The following is a 25264-nucleotide window of genomic DNA, read 5'->3' on the forward strand; positions in this document are numbered from 1 at the left end:
TTTAGGAGTGGTCAAGACCGCACAGGTGGTCAGGGGTTGTCAAGACGGTGTATTAATTGTACGAAGACTGTACACCAGCCTGTATGGGGCATATGATACCAGTTGTACAGCTGGTGTACAGTTGTGCAGTCTCCAGTTTATAGTGATGCAGTTTGTTAGGGTCCACTTTCTCATTGCTGGAGAGGATACAGACGGTTATGTAAAACCTCTTCATCAACACCTAGAATCTCTACTGACTTTTGGTACCCCCTAAAACACCTCCTAGCAGTATTGCTAGTATTGGAGTTTCCAGATCCTCCTGACTTTGGAACATCAAAGTTGATACCAAGACCAACCCTCAGCGCAACCTGAATCTGCCTGTTTTTTTAACTTTAGTAGTTCCTTGTTTCCTCCCCAAGAGTGTGGAGGAGGGTTTTAATTTTGTCTAGACAAACTTGTTTGTCTCCTTGCTCTGGTTCTGTAGGGGAACCAGACAGGTGAGGAAAAAGGACTCTTTTACTGCTATGCTGACTAGTTCAACATCCTCTGATACCTTCTGTTTATAAACAGACTGTCCAGTGCAACCATCATATCCTTCTTTAGAGATCATAATGAAATCTTCAGATTTGCTCCCCCCTCCTTTAATTTGTAGTAGCAGGCCAAGAGGACCTGTTCCAGAGTTTTTTCTGTGTTAACCTCATCCGCCCTCCTCTTATTGGTCCAAGATGTTGCCTCCTCAAATGACCTTCTCCACCTTCCTCCCTTACTCTTACCAGCATCACCTTAATTGATTTGTCAAATATTAATTTATCAATAGTTTAATAATTTTGTTGGAAAAGTTTCTCTTTATTCCTTCTCCCATGTGCTATAATTACAATACTTGCCATATATATATATATATATATTAGTCAATTTAAAAACAAATTATAACTATATTACATTTGATTAACCTTCTTCATTAACTTCCATCTTCTCCTCTGTCTCCAGCTCTTCCAACAACCAGTACCAATTGTCCGTAAAAAACTTCTCCCTCTTCCTACCAAATTTGGTCCAGCAACGATTGAACCTCTTCAGTCAAACCTTGGCAACCCCTTACCAGGTCTGATGTCCTCCAGCAACAAGGTATTTAACTGGATACTCTTGGTAAGCTGGTTGACCTGACCCATGTTGTAAGCTTGGAAAATGCGATCCGTAATAATATTGTTCTTCATGGTACAAAACACAAGAGAAAAGTGAAGATGTACATAAAGCTTAACAAAATTTTGTCCCAAATTTACTGCATTTTCCTGTAAAAGATTAAATACGTATTAGGGTCTATGAAATTATTATTTCCTACATAATTGAACAAAACACATTTTACCCATTTAAAGTAAAACTTTCTAAGAGAAAAAGGCATTTTAGAAAAAAATGTTACTTAGATGGCCTACATTAAAATTAAGCTGCCTGCAAGGTGCAATTTAAAATAGTTTTTATGCTGTGAATGATGTCTTCCAAAATAATAGAAAGCAATAAGCGGGTGCATTTAAAATACTGATAGGTCTATTTGGTCTTCTAAAGGTTATGGGAATTTACTCATTGGATCTATTTAAAGGCGCGAATAATATGTCACGGCTGTAAATAATATATAAAAGGGGTTGGTATTGTAAATAATTTTATTTGCAGTCAGATTGTAATACGATAATATAAACTTCTTAAAAACAGTGAATTCTTTAGTGTCTGTGGGAAAGCTATAATAATTCCCCACATATAACAAGATTTTGGTGATCAATATGTCTAAAACCGTTCTTTATGCGTCTTCTTCAGTTTTTTTAAGCCAAAATTTATGATTGGTATTATTTATAATAAAAGGCTTAGCACCTATTGCGGTAAGGTGAGTTCAGAAAATTTAGTGTTAAAGTTTTGTATATATGGGAATGTTATTTAAGTTGATCATATGTGCAGCCTAGTACGGCCTTGTGTTTTTCTGCTTGTGTAAAGTTAAGTGTTAGAAAAAGTTTGGGCATATTAAGGGATTTTATTGAAAAACACTTTAAAAAAATGTAATTATAAAAAAAAAATTTCATATTTCTTCTTCTTATTTCAATATATGGTGTCTATGGACTAATATATCCCTTTATAATAATAAAATGGCCTCATTTTTCTTTATTATATGGTTTTTTCATTTTGAAAGTTAACATATTGACATTTCCGTGGTAAAATTGGTATACTGAGCTTAAAAATCATAGTAGAGAGAAAACTAAATCAGTTTTAGAGGGTTCTCTAGATTTCATTTAAAAAAAAGAAATTACCCCAATATAGAAGATGGTTTTTGGGGGTTTTGCTCACCTCTAGACCACTGTGGCAAGGCGTAATCTTTATAAATAATTTACATTTACAAGATAAACTACTTACAAAGATATCTCTTTATTAATTGGTCAACATCATAACAATATTAAAGATTGATAAATTTAAATCAAGTGAAAAAATAGAAATAAGGATGTTAGGATCATTAACCCACTAAATCGACTTTTAGTTGATTAGTAGCAAACTCATAGTCGATTAAATCGACTATTCAATTTTTCAAAGTTGACTAATTTCGACTTTCGACTTTTAGTCGATTTAGTCAAAGTCAATAACAACACTAATATTTTTATGCATTCTACTGAATTACATGTAATTAATAGAAGGTATTTACTAGCAAATTAACACTTTTTCTTAGAGTATAATCCCAATTTGATTATTACTAATATTTTCTACAAAAAAGATTTTGTATCTTATTTAAGGTGTTCATAACTGTCCCGATGGTTGGTTAAGTTATAATGACTTCTGTTATCAGATAAATGCTCATCCTGACCAAAGGCTGACATATGCAGATGCTGAAAGCGAATGTCACAGTTTTAATGAACCATGGAAAGACAAAATTGATGTTGCAAAAGCTGAACTGACAAGTATCTTATCAAAAAATGAGCAAAAAATGTTAGTAGAAGAGTTTAAGAAACTAGGTGTTTCAGGTTTTGGTAAGTACTTCTGGATTGGGTTAAACAAATCTGAAGATAAAACATTTACTTGGACAGATTCCTCAAAACTAAATTTCACTAACTATGATGCATCGTTTTGGACAATGACAAGTGGAAATTGTGTTAGTTCCAGTCTTGAAAATACTGATGGAAAATGGTTTTTGTCCTCATGTGATGATAAACTCAACTATGTTTGCAAAGTTCAAAGAGGTAGTTACAATTTTTTTAATCTTAATATTTTTCAATTTTAAGTTAAGGCTTAAAGTGAAGTTGTAGTCTTCCTTTCATAATAGGTAAAGACCGATGTTATAATCCTATGGGTATGCAAAGTTTTGAAATACCAAACGGTGCAATAACTGCCAGTGTGCAATTGTCTGTTACAACACCCCCTGCAGCTGCCCGTCTATACATGAAAAAGGGCAACTCGTTTGATGGAGCCTGGTGTGGAAAAAACATATCAGTAAGTAGAGTAAAATGATTTATGCTGCCTTTCTTCATTTATACTCATCTAAAGCATTTTTTACTCAAATTTAATTCTTTTCTATTTTAAGGACCTTTGGCTTCAGATAGATTTTGGACAAACAGAAAAGATAACATACTTGGCATACCAAGGAAAATCCAATTCTCGTGCATTTGTTACAAGTTTTTTACTTCATTACTCAATCGATGGTGTCTCATGGGATATTTATGGAGACCATCCACCACTCCCACCTTTTGTATGCTATTTAGAATATTTATAATTTATTTCCAGTTTGAATAAGATTTTAGATAATCCATTTTGTTGTATTAATTTACACTTTAGCATAAATAGACAAAAGAAAATACTTGTTTTTAATTTCAAATAGTAGAAAGATAAAAAATTTTCATCTTAGAGATTTGGATATCCAAATAATGGGCGGACTGATTATGAAAGAGTTTATCCTCATCAACTTTTAACTCCGCTGTTTGCTCGTTATGTACGCATATATCCTCTTGATTGGATTGATTCTCCTTGCATGCGAGTTGAATTTTATGGCTGTTCACAAGGTATGCTTTATAACTTATTTTATTTTTATTTTGTTTTTAAAAGTTCATTTATTTAAAAGATTATTATTTTTGATTAAAAACAACTTTTTATGCAAATTTTCACTAAATTTCTTAGATATGGATTCTCAAGCATGTGGAGTTGGGTGGAGAAAGGATGCAAAATCAAAAAATTGTTATAAAATGTCGAACCAGAAAACTACATGGGATTGTGAGTACCATTTTTTAAAATTTTTTCACCTTCTTTTTGTGTTTAGTAAGTTTAATAATTTTTATTTTGATAGATCTAAATTTGTTACTTCTGTTGTTAGAAAAATTACCATTAAATTGTCGTAAAATACTAGCTAAACTAAGTACCTCTTCATTGAGAAAGATTGAACAACATTTAAATTTTAATTTTCATCTCTTTGACATTTTACTCTCAGCACAAAGCGAAATTTGAAATCAATTTTTTAAAGTTAAAATGTTTTAAAAATATAACATTACATAGAATGCGTTAGATTTGGTTTTGAACTCATCAAATTATTAATCCTTGTCCCCTCCTTCTGATAATTCTTAGTTTAGAAAACTAAGAATGGCAGTTTATAAAAGTTTTTGTGCTCATTGAATTCAGTTACATAAATGACATCGCCATCATCCAGAATATGTACAAAAACTGCTTAAATCAGTGATCAAATATAAAAGCAAGCATAACTCTAAACAGATATTTTTTTGTTAACTTTTATTCAAATTTGTGTTTTTGAAGTTGAGCATGTTGAACAGTTAATGTTAGGAAATCATTGAAGTTCCAGGCGTAAACTTAAATGTGCATTCCCATTTAAACATTTATTTCTTATTTAACTAAAAGCATGGTTTTCAAGTTAACTAAGTTATTCAAATTACACATTCAAATTCGACTTACTAGATTATTTTTGCCTTATAATTATTTCACAATAAGTTTTTGTTAATGCTCAAGTTGTTTAAACTTAAGAAGTGTAGTTTTTTTTAATGTTGTACTTTTATTTTTATTAAGTTCAAACTTTAAATTAATGTCAAGAACCACCAGACAGTTGTTTGTGGAATAGTAAAGTACATTCAATTATGATATTAGTTTAGATTGAAAAAAAGATAACTTTGATTTAAACAAGAATTCAAGGCTAAAGATATATGTAAAAGTCTATTTCGGTCATTTACATAATCTTTATTTAGCTTAGTAATGGTATGTGTATTAATATCATGCACAATTTAGATAATAAAATTTTAGTTTTTAATGCTGCAAAACATAATGTAGCATGTCAATTTTTTTTTTAACTATTCCTTGAATACTTTAAATATAGTTTTAGAGAGAATCTCAATGAAATGCCTCAGTTTTCCTTCTTATAACCTTGAGATCTCTAACAACAGAAGTTAACTAAATATACTAATGAAATAAAAATGCACCCTGAAATATACTGTAGTAAAAAAAAAAAAAAAAAAAAAAGTGCGTTTTTTTTTATTACATTAGAATATTTCAGGGTGCATAAAAATAGGATTTTTGTAACACAATTGAGGACATTCCAATTGATTTAAGATATGTTTTAATCATAAATTTTTTAGCTGCAAATAGCATATGTTTTGCTGATGGAAGTAACCTTCTGAGTATTACAAATCCTGATGAACTGTTGTACGTAAACAAGGAGTTAGAGACATTATATGGGAAATCTGATTTGTATTGGATAGGGTTGAATGATTTAGATTCTAAAGGAATATACAAATGGAGTGATCAATCTTCTACATCTCTTGTGAATTGGTATACTAAGAATCCTACCAGTGAAAGTTGTAAGTTTTTTGTTTGTTGCTTTTGTGAATGCATATGTGTATTATAGTAAACATATATGATTTAATATAACATGTTTTTTTTTTTTTTTGATAGTGAAAACAAGATGTGTGTCCATTCGCTCAAATGATGGGTTCTGGATCAATGAAGACTGTAATATGTATAGGACATTTATATGCAAAAAAAAATGTTAGTCACCTTTTTTAAAGCAGTTTAAATTATATTTAAATATAACATGCTAAATCTAAAATTTTTTTATATTTTAATTTTTTAGATGAAAATCCTTATGAAATCAAAGAATCATTTAATAGCAGTATGTTGACTTTTATCAATTTTTTTTTTTGTAATGTAATCTTATCAAAAAAAGTTATGTTCTGGTTTCATGTGGCAAAAATTTAAATAACTGAAAATTATTTAAAGAATGTTTTGTTTGAATTCGAATTTTAAAATATTGAATGATGAAGTTGTGCTACTAACAATCGTTTGATTTGGTGTTGGATCAATTAAGTAATCAATTTTAGAGAAAAATTAATAGGTTTGTGGTGTGATAAAGTGCAACCTTATATAGTATGCTTTGCTTTGAACTTATTGTTACTTATTTGGTTACTTAAAGGTAACTTATCCTGAAAGTTCATCATTGTTGTCGTCGTCATCATCATCATCATCATCATCATCATCATCATCATCATCATCATCATCATCATCATCATCATCATCATCATCATCATCATCATCATCATCATCATCATCATCTGTTATTCACTGTTTACTTCATTTTCCCGATGATTGGTTAATATATTTTTTTTACATTTTAGACTGGCGTAGTTCAAGCGATTACTACTGGCCTTTAGATGTAGTTAGTGGTGATAATAAAACCGTAGGAACAATAGCTGCAGAATATTTTGGTGCAGCTCAACCTTACCCTCTTTCTCTGTTTCCTGTGACATTTTCAAATAATCAGTCCAGAAGTGTATTATCATTTAATGGAAAAGATAACTACTTAAAAGCAGTTGTTGAAAGTATTTGCGCTGTAAATCCTATATCAGACTACTGTCCTCATGGTCTTACTGTTTCAGTATTATTTAAATGCACTCTACAAAGCTTACCCACTAAAACTTTCATTATTGACAGTGTTAAAGGTTCTACAGTAGGTTATAGTATATATATAGCCTTTGGAAAAGTTAATGTATTGGTCGTTGGTTCAAATATTTACTATCTTCAGAGTTCTTACTACAGCAAATATTCTTGGAATCATCTGGCATTTACCTTTTCTTCACAAAATGGATTATCTGTTTTCATAAATGGAGAACTTAAGTAAGATGAATGGCTATAGAATATTTTTAATAATTACAGTCTCAGCAATAAGTTTTTTCAATAAGTTTTTATTTAGTGAAATGTGATTTTAAAATATTTTTTTGGATTTGATTTAAACTTTCTATGAAATAGAAAACTCTTTCAGACAAAAATTCTTTTTTGAGTAATATTGATTAATTTACATTTAAATATTATCATTTCTACTGCCATTTAGGAAGCAGTCAGTATTTACTCTTAAAAGAGGCTCTCTGTATGTATTTATTAGGGTTACACAGACTTATAGCTTAAAGAACAATGTGGAGCAATTGCCACAACCTAGCAAGACTTTGTATTTTGCAAAGTCTAGATCATCAGAGGATTTTTCAAAAATAGAGTTATCATCTGTTGCTATTTTTGAAAGAGAGTTGTCTTCAGCTGAAATAAACAAAATTTATGTTTCAGGTTTGTGTTGTTTGCTAAATATAGTTAATGATTATCTTTATATATTGCTTACATAACATAAAAATGTATCTGCAAAAATTAGTAGTTATGTGACTTACTCAAAAAAATGAAAATTTTATCAAATATTTTTAAAGAGAACTTTGAAAACATGTTTGATGGCTGTTTTTGTTTTGTACGAAGAATAGAATTGTCTGAGGTTTTGTGTTAAAAAGTTTGTATAATTTTAGAGTTTGGAAAGTGTGGTTGGGGACAAGAGGAAGTTGGAACCAGTTGTTATTCATTTAACTTAAGTGAAATGGTATGGTCTTTAGCAAGAGATGCATGTGAACAAAATGGTGGAAATCTTGCAAGCATAAACAATCCAATTGAGCAAGCTCTTATTTCACTAAGAGCTACACAGAAGCTATTCCTCAATGGAATGTGGATAGGTGTGATTTCTATTAAAAGTTATTTACTGTGTTTTACATAAAATTATTTTGAAACAGTTAACATTTTTATGTAAAGACAATAATGATTGTTTTACAATCTTTTAACAGGATTGAATTCTAAACAGCAAAATCATGTTTACAACTGGACTGATGGTTCTGCTTTGTCATTTTCCTTTTGGAACACAATGGAGCCAAACAATTGGGGTGGAAGGAGAGAAGATTGCGTCCATACAACTGTAAATGGTCACTGGAACGATGACTTGTGTGAACTGAAAAAGCCATTTATATGCAAATATTCTCGAAGTAAAGATTTCCAAATTATGTTTATGTTAAATTGCTATAATTAGAAATTGAATTTCAGTTTGAATGACAACTTGCTTCAAAAGTTTCATATTATTTTCAAGTTCAATTTTTGAATTATTTATTCCCTTTTTGTAAATTATTCATTTTAGAAATTATCCCATATGGGGTTGAAGAACAAGGTATTAAAATATGTTTATACATTTTTAAAGTATTTATTTATATTTATACTTGTATATACTCCAAACATCAAAGCATCATTTTGAAGTTTAAAATGGATGCAAAATCAATACCAGTTTGTCATATTTGCAATGTTTACAGCTTAATTTTAAAAATGGGGGCAAAGAAAGAGGAAGTTTTATGAATGGATGATTATCTTTGTATTTAAATTTAGATTCCTTACACTCAATCAATTTTTGGTACTATCAGACCCAAACATTTGGGTGTCCTTTAACAAAACGAATCATTATAAAGAGTGTTTATTATGGTAATGATTATATGAGTTGCTTTCTTCCACAAAATGAATCTGTTATTGCTGTGCAGCAAGCATGTAGTGGGCCTGTCTGTCCCAATATTAGAGCAAGTGATGATTTTTTTAAGAAAAAAGGTTTTTGTAATGGAGTATCAAAAAAAATGAATCTTACTTATTCTTGTGCAGAAGGTAAACAGCTGTATAATTCTCATTTTCTTTATTTTTTGTTATTTTATTTTTTTCTAATATTCAATAGTTTTTTTTAAAAGATAGAACAGCAATAATTACATTTCTATTTACATAATTGTATAATATAGTTATGTAAATATCGGTATATGTTTATATAAATGTAAACAAAGATGTTAAACAATGATTTAATCGAAGAAAAAAGTATTTTGTAAAAAAAAAAGTTCAAACAAGCAAAAAAATCTCAACCAAAAGTTCAGCATAAAAATCTTACATCAAGCTCTGCTTGAAAAAACTGTTCCTTAAGAAAGTTTAAAGACATTTTGATATTTTTTTGCAACCTTTTTATTTTAGTTTTTGTAAGCATAAGCTGTTTTTTCAGCCTTATTCAGGTGTATTGGACAAATTTAAAAACATTTAAACACATCCATGCCATTTGAACGATGTTGAAGTACTTTGTTTAAAGGTAAATTAACTAACATCAATTATATTTAAAATTTAGATGAAAGTATGTCCAGTTCAAATGAGTGCCCAAAAGGTTATATTGCTCATGACAGATCCTGTTTTAAGCTGTACACTCATCAAGCTAATCTAACTGAAGGACTTTTACAATGTAAAAATGATGCCATTAATGGAAATTTGGCATCAATTCACTCCAGGTTTGAAGTCTGAACATTTTTAGTGAACATTTTTTCGTTTATTATTTTTAACAATTTAATGCTATTGTGCATTTTATATTGATCACAGTTGTAATGACGTTGATTAGTTATTGCAAAAATGTGGATTCTGACCGAAAGAATGTTTTTTTACTTTAATTTAGGGAAGAAGAATTGTTTCTGACGACAATGTTGGGTGCACTTTACACTAAGACTGATGTTTGGCTTGGTATGAAATATGATCCTGCATATCAGGTATACACATGGATGAATAAAAACTCTGTGACTTACACAAATTGGCTTAACAAGCAGCCAGATCCAAGGGATGAAAAGATTTATATTAAGCTTAGTCTCTACAATGGTGCTGATGACTTTTTATTTTGGCAAGCAGCAAAGCTTGAAGAAAAAATGCCTTTTATATGTCAAACTTTAAAAGGTACAAAAAAATAAAATTAAAACTTTGATTTAGAAAATATTTAGATGTACTATTTTGGGTATTTGTTGTTCTTTAGTTAATACAACAGAGACTCCACCATTGGTTACTTCTGGTAATTTTTTTTAAAAATCCTGTTGTAGTAGTTAGTTGCAATTTTTAGATCTTGCAATATTTTGATAAAATTTAAAAAGAAGTTAATTTTTTAAACTCTACTATATTTAGGAAATACACAGCAATGTGAAGCAGGTTGGGTTAGTTATCAGGACAACTGTTATATTGTTAACAACAATAGGTATATATAATTTTTCATGCAGTAAAATTTCTGTAACTAAAACAATTATAATTGGTTTTTAAATGTTTATACTTTTGTTCCAATTAAATTCTATAATAAATTAATGTACGATTGAAATTGAAATTTACTAATCATAAATTTTTACAGTAGTTTGTAGCAATTAAAAAAAAAAAATTTTGTGAAGTTTTTTGTGTCTTTCAAGAATTGATGTGCAAAACCACTTTTAGTTTATCATTCCATGATGCTGAAGAAGCTTGCTCAAAAATGGGGGAAAATGGTCACTTGGCATCTGTCACTTCTTTTGAGCTCAATAGTATACTTTTTGATGCACTTTATAATTCCAGTCTTGATTTTGCATGGTTTGGTTTATCAAATGAAGGTCTCATCAATGGTAAAAAATTTTGTTTATTAAATTTGCTTAATATAAGTTTATGTAATATAAAGTAAATACCAAGTTTTAAAATGTCAACTTTTAAATGACTTTTTATAGAGCTAAGATTTTAGTCACTATTGTAATGAAGTGCTTATTCTTATTTATGTGAAAACAATATCATATGATAAATAATTTTTTGCTCTAAGTGAAATTTGACTTTTTGTTTTCGAAATCAAATTAGAAATAAAAGTTAAATTTACTATGTCTACTAAAAATGAAAACTTCTATTTAGGATTCATGTGGCTTGATGGTACCCCCCTTTCTTTTATAAATTGGTACACTAATTCACCATATACAGGAATGCAACATTTGTGTGCAGGAATGCAGAACGGAGGAAAATGGCAGGATATGCAGTGCTACTTACAACAAGCCTCTTTTTGTCAGGTTCCTAAAGGTTTGCTGATTTGCTAATTCTACATTTCTAAAAATTTTCATATCGTTTAACATTATAGGATTATACCATTTTGTCTTAACCATTTGTTATGTAAAAGTTATGCAAAAATTAATTGTTAGATAATACTAAGCAGGTTCATATAAATGTTTTAAACAGCTTCATATATGTTTATATGTGTTATATATGATTCATATATGTTTTTAGAAGTCTTTGCAAATGTTTCCTTTTTATGTTAAAATGAGTTTTTCTTTTAGTTCCCTAAACAGTGATTGTATTTCTAGGAGTTTAATTGTTTTTTTAGGAAAAGTATTTTCAACTACAAGAGCACCACCTGTTACCCCTACCCAAGGTAATTTTTCACTCATATATTTCATAGCATATGTAACATATTAGAAAATGATTTGATTTTTACTATAATCATTTGATTGATGAATTTTAATCGTTTCCTCTTTGTAAATGAGAAAGTCATGAAGATTCATTGATTGAATGATAAACACACTGTGTAACAAAATTTCACTTCCCTCCTCCTTCCCTATGTATTGAGGAGGTAAGGGGGAGGAGGGGACCACTTTTCACACAATATGGGTGCATTCCCATAAGAGCAAGGTGATTTTTTCAATGTTTTTATCAAGACAGAAATGTTTAAAGAAGATTTCAATGGCCAGTATAACAAAAGTATGATGGGTAATCATATCTGGAGTCTCATGTGGGAAGGAGAAAATTTGAACTATTGCAGCCAAAGATGGAAAGCATGCAATGACAAGAACTTCACATTGGCAAAACTCATTTCTTGCATAGCAAAAAATCAACAAGACTCTTGCCAATACGCACATGAATTTAAAATAGGGCACACAAATGACACTAAAGGAAGCTTTTTTTGTAGACACTGAAATGAGCACATTATTATACAAAAAAAAAACTCATAACAAAAACAAGAAACGATTTCTCTGTTACAAGACTACGGAGAGAATCACGGAAGTTAATCGAACCAAAGCTATTGAGTATTTAGAAACCAAATACAAAGACCTTGAAGAACTCATACTTCTGAGTAGTTAGGGATTTGATGGTTCTTCAGGACACTCCTAATACCATCACAACTTTCTAATTGCACAGAAAATGACTCAGACCTTTCAGCCACAACTATTACTCTTTTGTGATTGTATAGGTTGAAAATTGGTACAAACAGTATTCTTTGGTCAAACTAAGAGCCAGAATGTGCGATTTTATTGCCCTCTAACCTTGGAGTTCATCAAGGAATGCAAGGATGTGGTTCTAAAAACCAAAGCTGATGTAGCAAGAGAAATGGAAGATTTAGAATCAATCAAGGTTAACATTCCAAATGGCAAATATGTCATTACTGGTTTTGACTTTGTGATGTCAGTGATAGATGGAAAAATAATTGCATTCACACAAAATCAATGCAAACTTGTCCGATATGTGGAGCTACTCTAAAATTAATGACAGACAAAAACAATTTCAATAAAGGATTCAAAACAAAGGCAGAAGCAACATAGTATGGTGTTAGTCCTCTTCATACATGAGTGAGGCTCTTCCAGTGCCTGCTCTATGTTTAATATTAACTTGAGGTAAAGGTCTGAAGAACTCGAAAGGATCAAAAAGCCTTTCCACATGAGCAAATGCTCTAAATCCAAAATCGGTTTCAAAAAGAGTTTGGGTTGAAAGTTGATCAGCCAAGAGCTGGAGGTGCTGGAACAAGCACAACAGGCAACTTTTGTCAATGAGTTTTCTCAGATCCAATCAAATTAAGTGAGGTTTTAGATATACCAGAAGACCTGATTGTTAGATTCAAGAATCTATTGATCGCGATTAACTGCCAATGAGAAATTAATGCAAAGAAGTTGGATTTGTGTGGCTCTTAGTTAATGGCTCCAGTTTCCAGTAGGATAAATGGGTGAAGAAGCTGCTGAGTCAAAAAATAAGTTATACAGGAAATATCATGAACTTCACGCTCGTAAAGTAAGTAGGGAAGCAAATATAAAAGAGATTTTTTGTATGAAGAATAGAATCATCTAACCCTCTCAGCTCTATAAACTTAGAAACCTGGTTTAAACAAAAAGTAATAAGTATTTTAACCTTCGATGACTCAGACCCAGCAAGTAAAAGTGAAATCACCCCTGAAAATATTGAACAGAACAAAAATATTGAACAATTTCTTTTGTTTAAATATGATTAAACATTAAGACCTAATCTAATAAGACCTAATCTAATAATTGTAAGGTCTATTTTTTTATCACTTAAAAAAATGAAGATAAAAGTCATGCTTTTAAGGTTAGAGAGTTTAATTTTTTCTTTAACAATGTCAACAAAGCTGAAGAAAAAATTGAAGATGAGGAAAACTTAGATGTAAAGTCTGACTCAGATTAGGTTTAATAAAAAATAGACAATTATGCTATTTTTGTAATGCAAACTGTGGTATTAAAGTTTTGTAATAAAGTTAATTCTTTTTTAAGTAACATTGGTGTTTTTTTTTGATTTTCTCAAAGTTTCCCAAAGTTTTTCACAAATGTTTTAAACTGGAATGATGAAACTTTCACCGAGGTTAAGTTATCATAATGTAACTTAAAAATGCCATAAACATTTTTGGTCATCACAACCTACTGAAGTTTCACACTGTGCATCAGAGGTTGTGCAGAGCTTTGCTAGTTTACCAAAAAGATCGGAAGATGCCCATCGTATCGGTTGAACAAGAATAAAAAAAAGAAGTTTGTTATTTTGGAATTCCACAAGTTTCATTTTCAATGAACACCAGTTACTATTTTAAACATGACATCCACAATGCTCTTATTTGGTAACAAAAAAATATTCAGCCAACAGTGATTTTTACTTGCATTTTGCACTTTAATGCTTAAAAATCAAAAATGCTCCTGGAAGCAATAAATTTCTATTATTTCTTTTCACCTCAGTTTTTTTAGAATAAAAAACAAAAGTTTTTAAAGAAAAATTTTTAAAACTTTTAATGAAGATAAAATAGTTTAAAAATTAAAATTTTATAGTTTGTTAATAATTTTTTGTTTGTTTTTGTTATCATTATTATTAATATTGTTGTTGTTTTAAATCTTGTTTAAACTTATTTTAGTATTTATATGCCATATTCATTCACATTTCTTTTTAAATACAACGTCTTTTATTGTTTGCAGATTTGAATATTTGTCCTAGTAATTGGAAGTTATACAGGGAAAATTGTTATTATTTTTCCAACAATACATATCTTGATTGGCATAATGCTGCATTGGCATGTGAAGCTGCAAACAGCAGTTTGACAAGCATCCAAGATGTGAATGAAACCAACTTTATTGCAGCTGAATTGAAACGGTATTTTTAAATGATGATAAAATTATTCAAATCATTTAAATCATCTAAATTATTTTAAAAATTTCAAAAAAATTAAAATTTGAAATATTATTTTTGATTTTTATTTTCATTCTTATTTTTCTATTGATATTTTTTATAGCTATTGAAAAATCTTTCATTACATTATTTAATAGTAATGAAGTTTTTTGTCTTTTTTTATAGACGAAACATGCAAAATGCATATATTGGCTTGAATGATTTATTTCATGAATCCGGCTGGCAGTGGTTAGATGGATCCATTGCTAATTATTTCAATTTTAAAAGTCTTCAACCTGATAATTGGCAAGGAATGGAAGACTGTGTTGAAATTGATTTAGCAGGATATTGGAATGATGTATCTTGTAATTTGAAAAAACCTTATGTCTGTGAAAGATTTAATAGTATGATTTTGTTAATTCTTTTATTGTTTTTTTTTTGTTTGTTTGTTTTGTTTTAACATCTTAGAATTTTTTTATATGCGTTGATACTTTTGCTGCAGTATTTTTTTTTGTTCTCTTACAGTTATGATCTCTTGATTATTTTCTTAGATACAGTTCCTGCTCGCATCAAACCTTCAATTTCTCCTACTGCTGCTCCAGGTAAGTTTCAGTTAACTATGTAAGAAAATTTTTTTATAGTTCCTCAAGTTTCCTAACCCATATAAGAAGTACAAAAAAAAAAAAATTAAGTAGAAGAAGTGGTGAGAAATTCTCAAGAAGATGCTCCAGCAGCACAAACCATGCGCAAACATTTTTATTGTAGACTCATTAGCCTCACAGACCTTGCACAAATATTTTTATTGTAGATTTTTAAACTAATGAAGGCTCCAGTTAGTGATTATTTTTTAAATAAATTTTACCTTTTATAAATTTTTAGTTGTTTTTTTTTCCTTTATAAGAGAATAAGTAAAAAAACTAAGATTAAAAAAACCTGAACAAATCTCTCCTGTATTATCTTAACGATCGTTTTAAAATTTTACAAGATTCTTTCTTTGTTTTAAAGAATTTAAAATTTTTAGACATATTTTTTATATTTTATATTAAATATTTAAATAGAATTACAAAATAATTTAAAAGTTCAAGATAGATTAATATACTATAATATAAAGGTATATGAATTGATTACATGTCATTTTCTTGTTTTTACATACATTTTCTTGTTTTTGCATACACTGTTGTTTTTACATACATATCTTTTTACATTACATACAATTTTTGTTTTTTTTTTTGTTTTTTTTTTTATAAAGTTTTATTTTTAGATAAAAACTATTGTGAGGATAATTGGATTTTATATGGGAGCAAGTGCTATCTGTTCAAATACGGCGCAGCAAATAGACTTAAGTTTAAAGATGCAGAGAATCTTTGCCAATCAATGAATGCTTCATTGACATCCATTCATTCTGAGTAAAAGTTTTGTCACTATTTTTTATATATTTTATTTTAGCTGTGTATTACTGGGTATTAAATGTTTAAAAGTTGGTCTATCAAATGATTCTCATCAAAATCTCAGACTTATTTGTAATACATTCATCATGATTTCCATTAATTTAATACTTCCTTTTTAACTTGATTCTGTTTTACAATTTTTCAGAGTATTATTATTCTGTATTATAACAGTTATATCTTAGAATGATAAAACTGTTGGATAGCTGAATTTTATTATTCTGTGTCAACCAGTATAACAATTACACCTCAGAATAAAAAAAATTCAGAACAGAATTACATATAGAATAGTGAAATTTTTCTTTTAAGGTTTGAGCATTTTTTTTTACTGAGCCAACTATATAATGCACATGAACCAATATACATTGGCTTATCAGATCGACAAGTTGAGAGAACATTCCTATGGAATGATCAGTCATCAGTGGACTATACTAACTGGTATATTGGACAACCTAGTTGGTTTGGTGATGAGGATTGTGTAGAAATGATGCCTTATTTCCTTCAACAAGGTCGATGGAATGATATAAATTGTGAAAATGAAAATGGTTACATATGCAGCAAAAGTAAAATGGCAGTTTTTTAAGTCTTTTGCTTCTAATTATTAAATCAGTTTTCAATGTGCTGTTCTGTCTGTTTTATTGAATTCAATGTTTAAAATAAAATAGAAAGTTGGTCATTATTTTTTAAAATTTAATTTTTACTTTTTTAGCCTCATCTCCTTCACCACCTGCTACAGTAAATTCAAGTAATTCATCACAAATAATTTAGTTTTTTTATTTAATATGAATTGTTAATTTATTTATGTTATCATTTATCATTATTACTTTTTATTATCTTCTAGCTGAAACTGGAATAACCTGTCCACAAGGTTATAAATTGTATCAAACCTCATGCTACAAATTAGTACTTACCCCAATGTCTTGGGAAAATGCCAGGATGGAATGCAAAAAAGATAATGGTGGTAATCTTGTATCAGTTCATAGTCCATTTGAACAAGGTTTGTAGTTTTGGTTGGGAGCATATTTAAACAAAATTCTTTTTTATGAAAGAAGACAATTGATAATTGTTTTGGAAGCTGTTTGAATTAACTTTGCTACTTATGAAACCTAAAAAGCAAAAGCAAAACTTTGTTTTTCTTTTTTGCTAGTTTAAGATCAAATTTTCATTGAAAACATAAAATAGTATTTGAAATTTACATTTGTATTTTATTTGTTGAATTTAAGATTTTTCAAAACAATCATTTTTAAGCTTTTTTGACAAGTTATTTTGGTGAAAATTCGACACTATTTTGGATTGGATTGCATAAGCACAAGGATGAAGACCAACTCCACTGGGAAGATAACACTCCACTTGATTTCAAGTATTGGCAAGCTGGTCAATCTTATATTGTTCCTAAAAATCAAGAAAGATGTGTTGCTCACCAGTACAAAGTTGACAATAAGTATCCTTATAGTAAGGGGACTTGGAAAAATGACGAATGCTCTACAATGAATCCATTTGTATGCAAGATCACTAACAAAGAATTTGAGGGAAAACCAGAGTTCAAGGGAAATTGTTCTGCTGGCTGGTCAAAATATAATGATTTTTGTTACAAATTGTTTTCTGACTACAGTGATAGAGTCACCTGGTCAGAAGCTCGAGAGCGCTGTTCTAATTATGGTGGCAATTTGGTTACAATTTCTAGTCAAGACATACAAAATCATTTACGTACCATGATTCGTGAAGGCTGGAGTAATGTCTGGATTGGTGAGATATTTACATACAGAAGTTGTGTTTCATACAATATGTACCATTTATTTTTATAAAGATTAAAAAGTTGAATCAATAAAAAATGTAGAATGTTTGTCTGTGCATACAAAAAAAACTTATTTAGGCTTTTTTAGTTTTAAAGACATTTTTCTACAATTTAGGGTTAAATGATCAAGCAAAAGAGGGTGTATTTAAATGGAGCAGTAATGAGTTTTTTTCAAAAGATTCCTACAAAAACTGGGCCCAAAATGAACCTAATGACATTGTAGGTAAAGAAAACTGTGTGGAAATGTCAGTTGCAAATGGACAGTGGAATGATAACCTTTGCAGTGATCGTTTAAGCTTTATGTGTGAGCATTCTCTAGGTAATTTTTTTAAAATTCTTGAAATTTAGAAATATTCATTAGATATTAAAGAATTAAATATTTATTCTTGGATTTCAAAAGTAAATATAAAAAAGAAATTTTAGTCTTGAAATTTGAATAACCTGTTAGAATAACCAAACTCCATATTAATAAGAAAAGAAAGAAAGTTCTGAGTTTAGTAACATAGATATATTTTGTAACTTTTTTTAATTAGAATTAATGAAAATGCAATTGTTTTTATAGAATGCATAGATGACTTAGGAATGGTTAGCAAAGATATACCTGATTCTAACATTAATGCAACTTCATATGCTCCAGGCTTTGCGCCATCATTTGCTAGATTGAATTATAAGTATAATAACAAAGATGTAGCCTGGTGTACAAATGTAACAGATGGAAAGCAGTCAATTACTGTAAATGGAATAAAATGCATTCTTTATTTATCTAACTACATGGTGTTAAGTGATACACGTCTTTTTTTCTTAAAAATGATATATAAAATACCATAGTTCTCATTTTACTCCAAATAAGTTAGTAAATAAATAAAATTGTATTTTAAATATTTGTATTTTCTTTAGATTAACTTAGGAGAGTTTATGACTGTTACACGCATTAGCACTCAGGGTTTAGTAGGTTATGGCCATGTGATTTTGTATCAACTTGAATATAGTTCAGATGGAATAAACTGGAATGTTTATTCAGAGGATACCGATGATTCAAAGGTTTAAAGTTGAAAAGATTTTCTAATTCATTTTAGATTAAGCTATTTACATTTTAAATTTATATTTCAGAGTCAATTAACTTTTATAAAAATATATTTAGTTGATAAGAGCAAACTCTAATAGCCAAAATATTGATGGGTTTAAAGTCATGATGGAGGCTCTTTTTATCAGAATAACACCAAAGAAGTTCTTTGGAAATTATATTTGTCTTCGATTGGAATTTTATGGTTGCAAGTCAGGTAAGGTTTTTTTTTTTCTTTTTTTAAATGTCTATAAGTTGATATTATTATAACAACATAAATTAAGTTGTTGAATGTTGTCTTAAATCTAAGACTTAATATTCTCTTACATCTATTTATTCATCAAAAAAATATTGGAAATTTTATTTATCCAAAACAATTCTTTTTTAGTTTGCTCAAAAGCTCTTGGAATGCAGAATCACTTGATCAGAGATGAAGATCTCTCAGCTTCTTCAACACTTGAAGGTTTTCCTGTTACTTATGGGAGACTATTTGGTGGTAGCAATTCCGTTGGGTGGTGTGCAAAGGTATTTATTTAATAATAAATATTTAGTTTATAAGTTTTACTTTATAACTTATAACTTGCCTTGTTAAATAAGTTCAGATGCTGTTATTTGAAATTTATTATAGCAAAACATTCTTCATTAATTTATGTTTTTGTGTTAAAAATTTAGACAAATGACTCGAATCCATGGTACCAGATAGACCTGCAAACTCCCCACAAAATTACACGTGTATCGGCTACTGGCAAGGGCACATTATTGTATGAATTAAATTTTAGTGATGATGGAATTAATTGGGAGAACTATCAAACACTAAATGGATTAGTTAAAGTAAATCATTTTAATTTTGATCATCTGATATCTTATGTTTTTAATTTGGTGATCTTATTTCTTATAATTTAACTTAATCATGTAATTTCTGATATCAAATTTGAGCTTTTACAAAAATTTTCAAATGCTTATTAAAATGTATCATATGTAAATTTGTTAAAAGTTGATGCAAGCGCTTGTTGTTATGTAATTATAATTAAGTAGCTGTTTTGAAAAGGATCTTTTTTTATAGTTCTTTTCTTGTATTTTCTTCTTGTATTTTCTTTTTACTCTTGTTTTTGTCCATCTTTTTTTTGTGCTTTTCTTTAAATATTTTGAAAAATGTTAAATTCATGTTTTTTTTCCTTGTAAAAAAGCAGCAATTCAGTTTATTGTTTTTCACATACATCTCAGCAAAATACAAAACTATTTTGTTTATTTTTTTATTATTTTTTTTTATATAGTTATTTTCTATTGAGCACAAAACCTATGAGTTGCAAAAAGAACAAATAAAACGCTATGTTCGTTTCTTACCAAAGAAATGGAATAAAGATATCTGTTTGCAAGTAGAGCTGTTTGGCTGTACCTATGGTAAGAAGTTTTGTGAAAATCTCGTGTTTTGTTTGTTTTCACTTTTTTTTCCTTTTTGAGAAACCCTTTTGCACAAAATTTTTTAAAATTATTTTTCAGAATGTGATACAAGTTTGGGATTGGAAAGTTTAAAAATCCCAGACAATGCTCTCTCTGCATCATCATCGCGAACTAAAAATCCACCTCAAAAAGCAAGATTAAATCTTGGCGATTATAACTCCAATGGATGGTGTGCTCAAAAAAAAGATAAAAATCAGTACTTACAGGTATAAAGGCATTGATGCAGTCAAGTTTATATAAATTTATTAGTAAACTGGTTATCACACACTTGACAGCACTTTTCCATTTGAGACTATGTGCTGAATATCCTTTGTTGTTCAGGTGAGTTTAAATCAACTGACACGCATAACTTATGTTGCTACACAAGGAAGCGATGGAGATACCCCAAGTTATGTTACTAAGTATCGGCTTCAATGGAGTTCAGATAGAGACTTCTGGAACACATTTTTTTTTGAGGTAAATCAAGATTTTCATTTTTTTTTTTTTTTTTTTTTTTTTGAAGTAAATCAAGAATTTCAAACGAGTAATAATTTGTAAAATCTAAATGGTTGTACTGATGATTTTTTAAAGTTTGTTGTAATTTTTGTAAGAATTTCGATCGGGAACAAGTTTCATTGGTTATCTTAAGCATATAATATCATTAGTATATATTTTATGGAATAGATAACTGGAAACAATGACGGACAAAGTGTTGTTCGCTTCAAACTCCCCAATCCAATAATAGCTCAATATATACGAATCAACCCAGTTGATTATGTAAATGAAGTTTGTATGCGCATCGAACTCTACGGTTGCTCTCTAGGTATTCCCGTGTGTTTCATCTTCTTTTCTTTTTTTAAGACGTTGAAAACCTAATAGAAAGATGTGGAGGTGTTATGTTTCACTATAATTCTTTACTTTATTGTTGTTATAGAATCTCAAGTTGTATCAACAGAATCGCCTTCTACAAAGACAGAATCGTTTTTTGGTAGCTTCCGATTGACAGATGTAAGTTACAGCGAAGCACTATCAGATTTAAACAGTCAAGAGTTTAAAAACCTCGCTTATGATGTTAAATCTGCGGTATGTGAATTTTTTTTTATGTATAATTTTTTTATGCATGGTATCCAAAACCATGGAAATTTGCACGTATCACACGTAAAGTAAATATATGCGCGTTTATTTTTCATAAGAAGTTTGATATCTCTCCAATTGAAAATTTAATACCTTTTCTTATCAACTTTAGATAGAAAATATTTACATAGGGACAGAAGAATTCAAAGATGGATTTAATAGTGTTACGATTAGTAGTTTTAGGTTAGCAAGTAGTTTTTTTTTTATCGTGTTAATTTATCTTTTTGTTTTTATCATTTGTAAGCTTTTAAAACATGTTTTACTAAAGAAATTTGCTTTGGCTTTTTGGCTTTTTTTCAGTGCGGGAAGTGTCATTGTAAACTTTAAACTGGTGTTCAACTCGCTCAACATCAAAGATCCATTGAAACTATTCAAAGAAGAAATAGCAACGGGACAATTAGCAAACCATAAAGTTGATAAAAGCTCTCTCAAAATAAGTGAGTTTAGCGAAGTTATTGTTATTATTTTATTTTTTTTGCTCAATCGACGTTTTTTTCTTATTCGTTATCTTGAAAAGAAATCCAAGCCGCTTGATTTATTCAAAAGTCTTTTATTCATTTGGAACCGCCTAAGTAAGAATCTGATAAAGGTCATAGTTTTAAAGAATGGTATTTTTTATTTTTCTCCCTTTTTAGCTCAAAATCCAGGGAAGAATGTCCAGCCTGGTAAGACCTTTGATTTGGTCTTTTTTGGGTTTATTTGATCTTGTAGAAAAAATCAAAACTGCATTGTTAAACTATCTCTTTCTTAAAATTACGTACCTTTTTGTTTAGATTCTAAAGATGGAGGACTCTCAAGCGGAGGAAAGATCGGTCTCGCTATATTTTTTATCATCATTGTTGCCGTAATCGCCGCAACAGTGGTATATATCTTAAGGAAGAAACACGTCGGCTTTAAACATAAAGCTTTTGAAAATCCCATACATTATGAAAGCGATGAATTAAACGTTAAGTTCATGAAGGACGATTCCTATCCTTGAAAATCTTACTTTAAATAATTTTAAATATTTCTTTGCTCATCCAAAAAAATAGTCTACTTTGAAAAGCTTAATGTTCATCGAAAACTCAACTAAAAAAACATCTTTTTATATTTTGTTTTTATTGACACCTTTTATAATACGTTTCAAAACTATATGTGATTTTATATAAAAACTAATGCATTTTTTAATATATATATACTTAAATAGGATTTTTGTAAATTTTGATGATTCTTAAAGGTTTTTAAATCTTTTTATGAGATTTTTTATGCTTAGTTAAATTCAACCAATAAGAAATTGCCGTTTAAAAATTCAACCAATAAGAAATTACCCAATTAAGTTCAAATAATGGCTAAATATAAGCAAAATTAATCCCCTAATAAATTTTCATTTTCATGACTTTTTAGGGGTTTTCCAATTATTACGCCACATGCTGAGGGGGGGGGGGGGGGTTTGAGGGAGGAGTATCAAGTTTTGTGATACAAAATTTTTTAGATTATTGCATAAGAACTATGAAAAAGTAAAGACAATCATTATTATAAAAATTAGTTTTAAATCACAAATAGTTTGAGTTTTTATGATAATGATGAGTTTTTATAATAATGAATTGAATCATCAAAAAAAAAAAGAGCTAGCATTGACCACTTTCTTTTAAAAATACAAATTTTGAATTTTGAAAGTTCAAAACTTTTTTATGCACTTGAAGTTCCATCGCTCAAGAAAAATTTCACGGGAGTCCTCGCTTGAGCTGTAAAATAGAAGACTGGTACATAGCAAGAGTTGTAGTGAATTTAAGAATAATAACGTCGCATGTAAAAGTGCAAGGATGAATAACAGCTTTTGTGTTTTTCAAACTTGCAGCAAAGATGTCACCAACAGATGAATTACTTATGGAATGAAATAAAAAACGACAAAAGACCTTAAAAAAAAATCAAAGAAGTATAAATTAAATATTCTTCTAAAACAATTAAAGTCAAAAGTGATTTTTTTAATTACTGGTCTTCAGCTTCACAAAGATCTACTATATTGCCTAAGAGGCCAAATCCAATCTAGTTCTGAAGCACGGAATTGAATGCTCTTTCCATTATAGAGATTAATGAAGTTGATTTAACGATAAGAATCCAGTCGTTGGAGGGAAGCCTGTTTGTGATTCAACGGCAGTATCTAGAAAGATTCTCCGTTCCGAGTAAATAGTGGTAATCCACAAAATGAGGAGGGTTAACTTGATTTACTGAAAAGTGTTTGTGATCATGCTTCCTATGGATTGTGATCATGCTTCCTACGGATTGGCAGCTTTTGAAAAAAACAAACATTGTTATCAGAATGACAAAAACATTAATTGACCAAAACGTTGCTAGGTAATGTAAACATAGTATATTTTAAAATTATTTTGTTTTATATACCAATGATCTAGCCCCATAGCCATATTTACGAATAAAAAATGGAGGCTACAGTATCTGATTGCCAGCTTAAAATATTTGAAAATTTTTTTCAAATATTTAAGGCGCCCTAAAACCCGCATTTGTGTCATTAAAACTAAGTCCTGTATTCTCACTTAAAAAACTTTGGTCATTTCAAATTGTTGCTGTTAACAATAAATTTTATTGTTTAAACGAGTTCAGAGGTTTTGCTAAAAACAGTCCATTTATTAACCTAGCTATCATTCTGAATGTAGATGGGGGGCCCCAAATCCTTCTTATCAAAAAGTACTTTTTATTCTTTGTACTTCTTAACTTAATGCCATAGATTTAGATGTAAAAATATACTATATCTAAATTTCAGATTTTAAATGGTAATAGAGTAATGCCGTTTTTATGGCTGCGAACCTAAAAGAATGTTTTTTATCAAGTTGAAAAATAGCACCTTAAATCTTCAACTTGCCGGCATCATCATTCCTCAAGATTGCTGTTGTAAGAGTGGTTACATGTGTTTTACATTTAATGTATTGTTGAAGAAACATATGGTTGTTTGTTTTTATTTTCTTTGCCTGATAGGGTGCTGATCAGGCAAAGGGCAGTTAATTTACAAATACGTCATCAGTATGAGTTTTTGGCAATCAGTTTGATTGAGGAAATTAGGGAGCACATTGATGAATTAGATTCGTCAGATATTCAATTCACGAAGATGTTGAAGATCTTCTCTTTTCGTGCCAATTCATACGCTTGATGCATTAAGATCACTTTGGACAAATCTGAATAAAAGAGACAAATAAATGTCTCTATATTTCATGTATAAGTGATCTTAACATTTTTTAAACAAAACAAAACTTAAGTAAACTAATATATTAAAAATAGTTATTAAATTACAGCTTAAATATTAACTATATATTTTAAATAAAAATTTTTTATAAGGGAGGAGTTTGGCAATTTGTGACATACTTTGAGATAGGAGAGTTAATAAAAACGTTGGAACTTGATACAAGGGAGAGGAGAAGGGTAAAAAACGTTCCAAAATCTGCTAAATGGATGATCGCTTACTGTGCTTGCTTTTTAAAACACAAGACTCACATGGATAGATCAAGGATTAGTCACAGCATTATAATGGCAATCATAGTTTATCATCTTGAAGCAGTCGTTTAAAAACGATTTTAAAGTGTGTAAGCTTAGTACTTTGTGAGGGGTGAGGGGTGAGGGATGGGTAATTGGGGTAAGAAGTTATTGTAATTCTTAGTATAAAAAAGTCTATGCAAGACAGGGTGATTTTGTCCCATCGGCTTCAACATCAATGCCTAAAAATTCCAATATTTCCTAAATGACTCTTTTAAGTCAATCAATTTTTTATTCGTTACTTTTTCTATGATCAGATAAATTCTTTTCCATAATTTTACATTTACATATATTATATATGTAAATGTAAAATATACAATATATATATATATATATATATATATATATATATATATATATATATATATATAT

At 29.4% G+C, this 25264-nt stretch overlaps 1 protein-coding gene across 1 annotated transcript in view; it reads left to right on the forward strand.

Annotated features, from left to right (window-relative positions):
• The window catches only part of LOC145190502 (uncharacterized), a 39492-nt gene extending 16889 nt beyond the window's left edge, over nt 1–22603 (forward strand). The window contains exons 7-50 of the mRNA XM_090090781.1: nt 2742–3185; nt 3269–3435; nt 3527–3691; nt 3848–4001; nt 4117–4209; nt 5574–5795; nt 5890–5982; nt 6068–6106; nt 6609–7107; nt 7373–7548; nt 7776–7976; nt 8085–8279; nt 8429–8458; nt 8671–8937; nt 9437–9593; nt 9755–10026; nt 10103–10138; nt 10249–10318; nt 10546–10709; nt 10984–11145; nt 11447–11494; nt 14304–14478; nt 14680–14897; nt 15045–15095; nt 15755–15899; nt 16248–16501; nt 16648–16683; nt 16780–16935; nt 17187–17684; nt 17849–18052; nt 18296–18465; nt 18631–18774; nt 18875–19013; nt 19185–19321; nt 19469–19627; nt 20071–20197; nt 20297–20463; nt 20579–20713; nt 20921–21059; nt 21171–21319; nt 21483–21553; nt 21671–21807; nt 22006–22035; nt 22144–22603. Coding sequence (XP_089946907.1) covers nt 2742–3185; nt 3269–3435; nt 3527–3691; nt 3848–4001; nt 4117–4209; nt 5574–5795; nt 5890–5982; nt 6068–6106; nt 6609–7107; nt 7373–7548; nt 7776–7976; nt 8085–8279; nt 8429–8458; nt 8671–8937; nt 9437–9593; nt 9755–10026; nt 10103–10138; nt 10249–10318; nt 10546–10709; nt 10984–11145; nt 11447–11494; nt 14304–14478; nt 14680–14897; nt 15045–15095; nt 15755–15899; nt 16248–16501; nt 16648–16683; nt 16780–16935; nt 17187–17684; nt 17849–18052; nt 18296–18465; nt 18631–18774; nt 18875–19013; nt 19185–19321; nt 19469–19627; nt 20071–20197; nt 20297–20463; nt 20579–20713; nt 20921–21059; nt 21171–21319; nt 21483–21553; nt 21671–21807; nt 22006–22035; nt 22144–22349 — 7301 coding nt within the window. The 3' untranslated portion in view covers nt 22350–22603. The remainder of the gene's footprint in view (nt 1–2741; nt 3186–3268; nt 3436–3526; nt 3692–3847; nt 4002–4116; nt 4210–5573; nt 5796–5889; nt 5983–6067; nt 6107–6608; nt 7108–7372; nt 7549–7775; nt 7977–8084; nt 8280–8428; nt 8459–8670; nt 8938–9436; nt 9594–9754; nt 10027–10102; nt 10139–10248; nt 10319–10545; nt 10710–10983; nt 11146–11446; nt 11495–14303; nt 14479–14679; nt 14898–15044; nt 15096–15754; nt 15900–16247; nt 16502–16647; nt 16684–16779; nt 16936–17186; nt 17685–17848; nt 18053–18295; nt 18466–18630; nt 18775–18874; nt 19014–19184; nt 19322–19468; nt 19628–20070; nt 20198–20296; nt 20464–20578; nt 20714–20920; nt 21060–21170; nt 21320–21482; nt 21554–21670; nt 21808–22005; nt 22036–22143) is intronic.
• Nucleotides 22604–25264: the final 2661 nt, after the last annotated feature.

Source organism: Hydra viridissima, unplaced genomic scaffold (genome assembly GCF_058129835.1).
Source record: "Hydra viridissima isolate aposymbiotic clone 2 unplaced genomic scaffold, HvirCarnegie_v1 scaffold_6, whole genome shotgun sequence".
Lineage (NCBI taxonomy): Eukaryota > Metazoa > Cnidaria > Hydrozoa > Anthoathecata > Hydridae > Hydra > Hydra viridissima.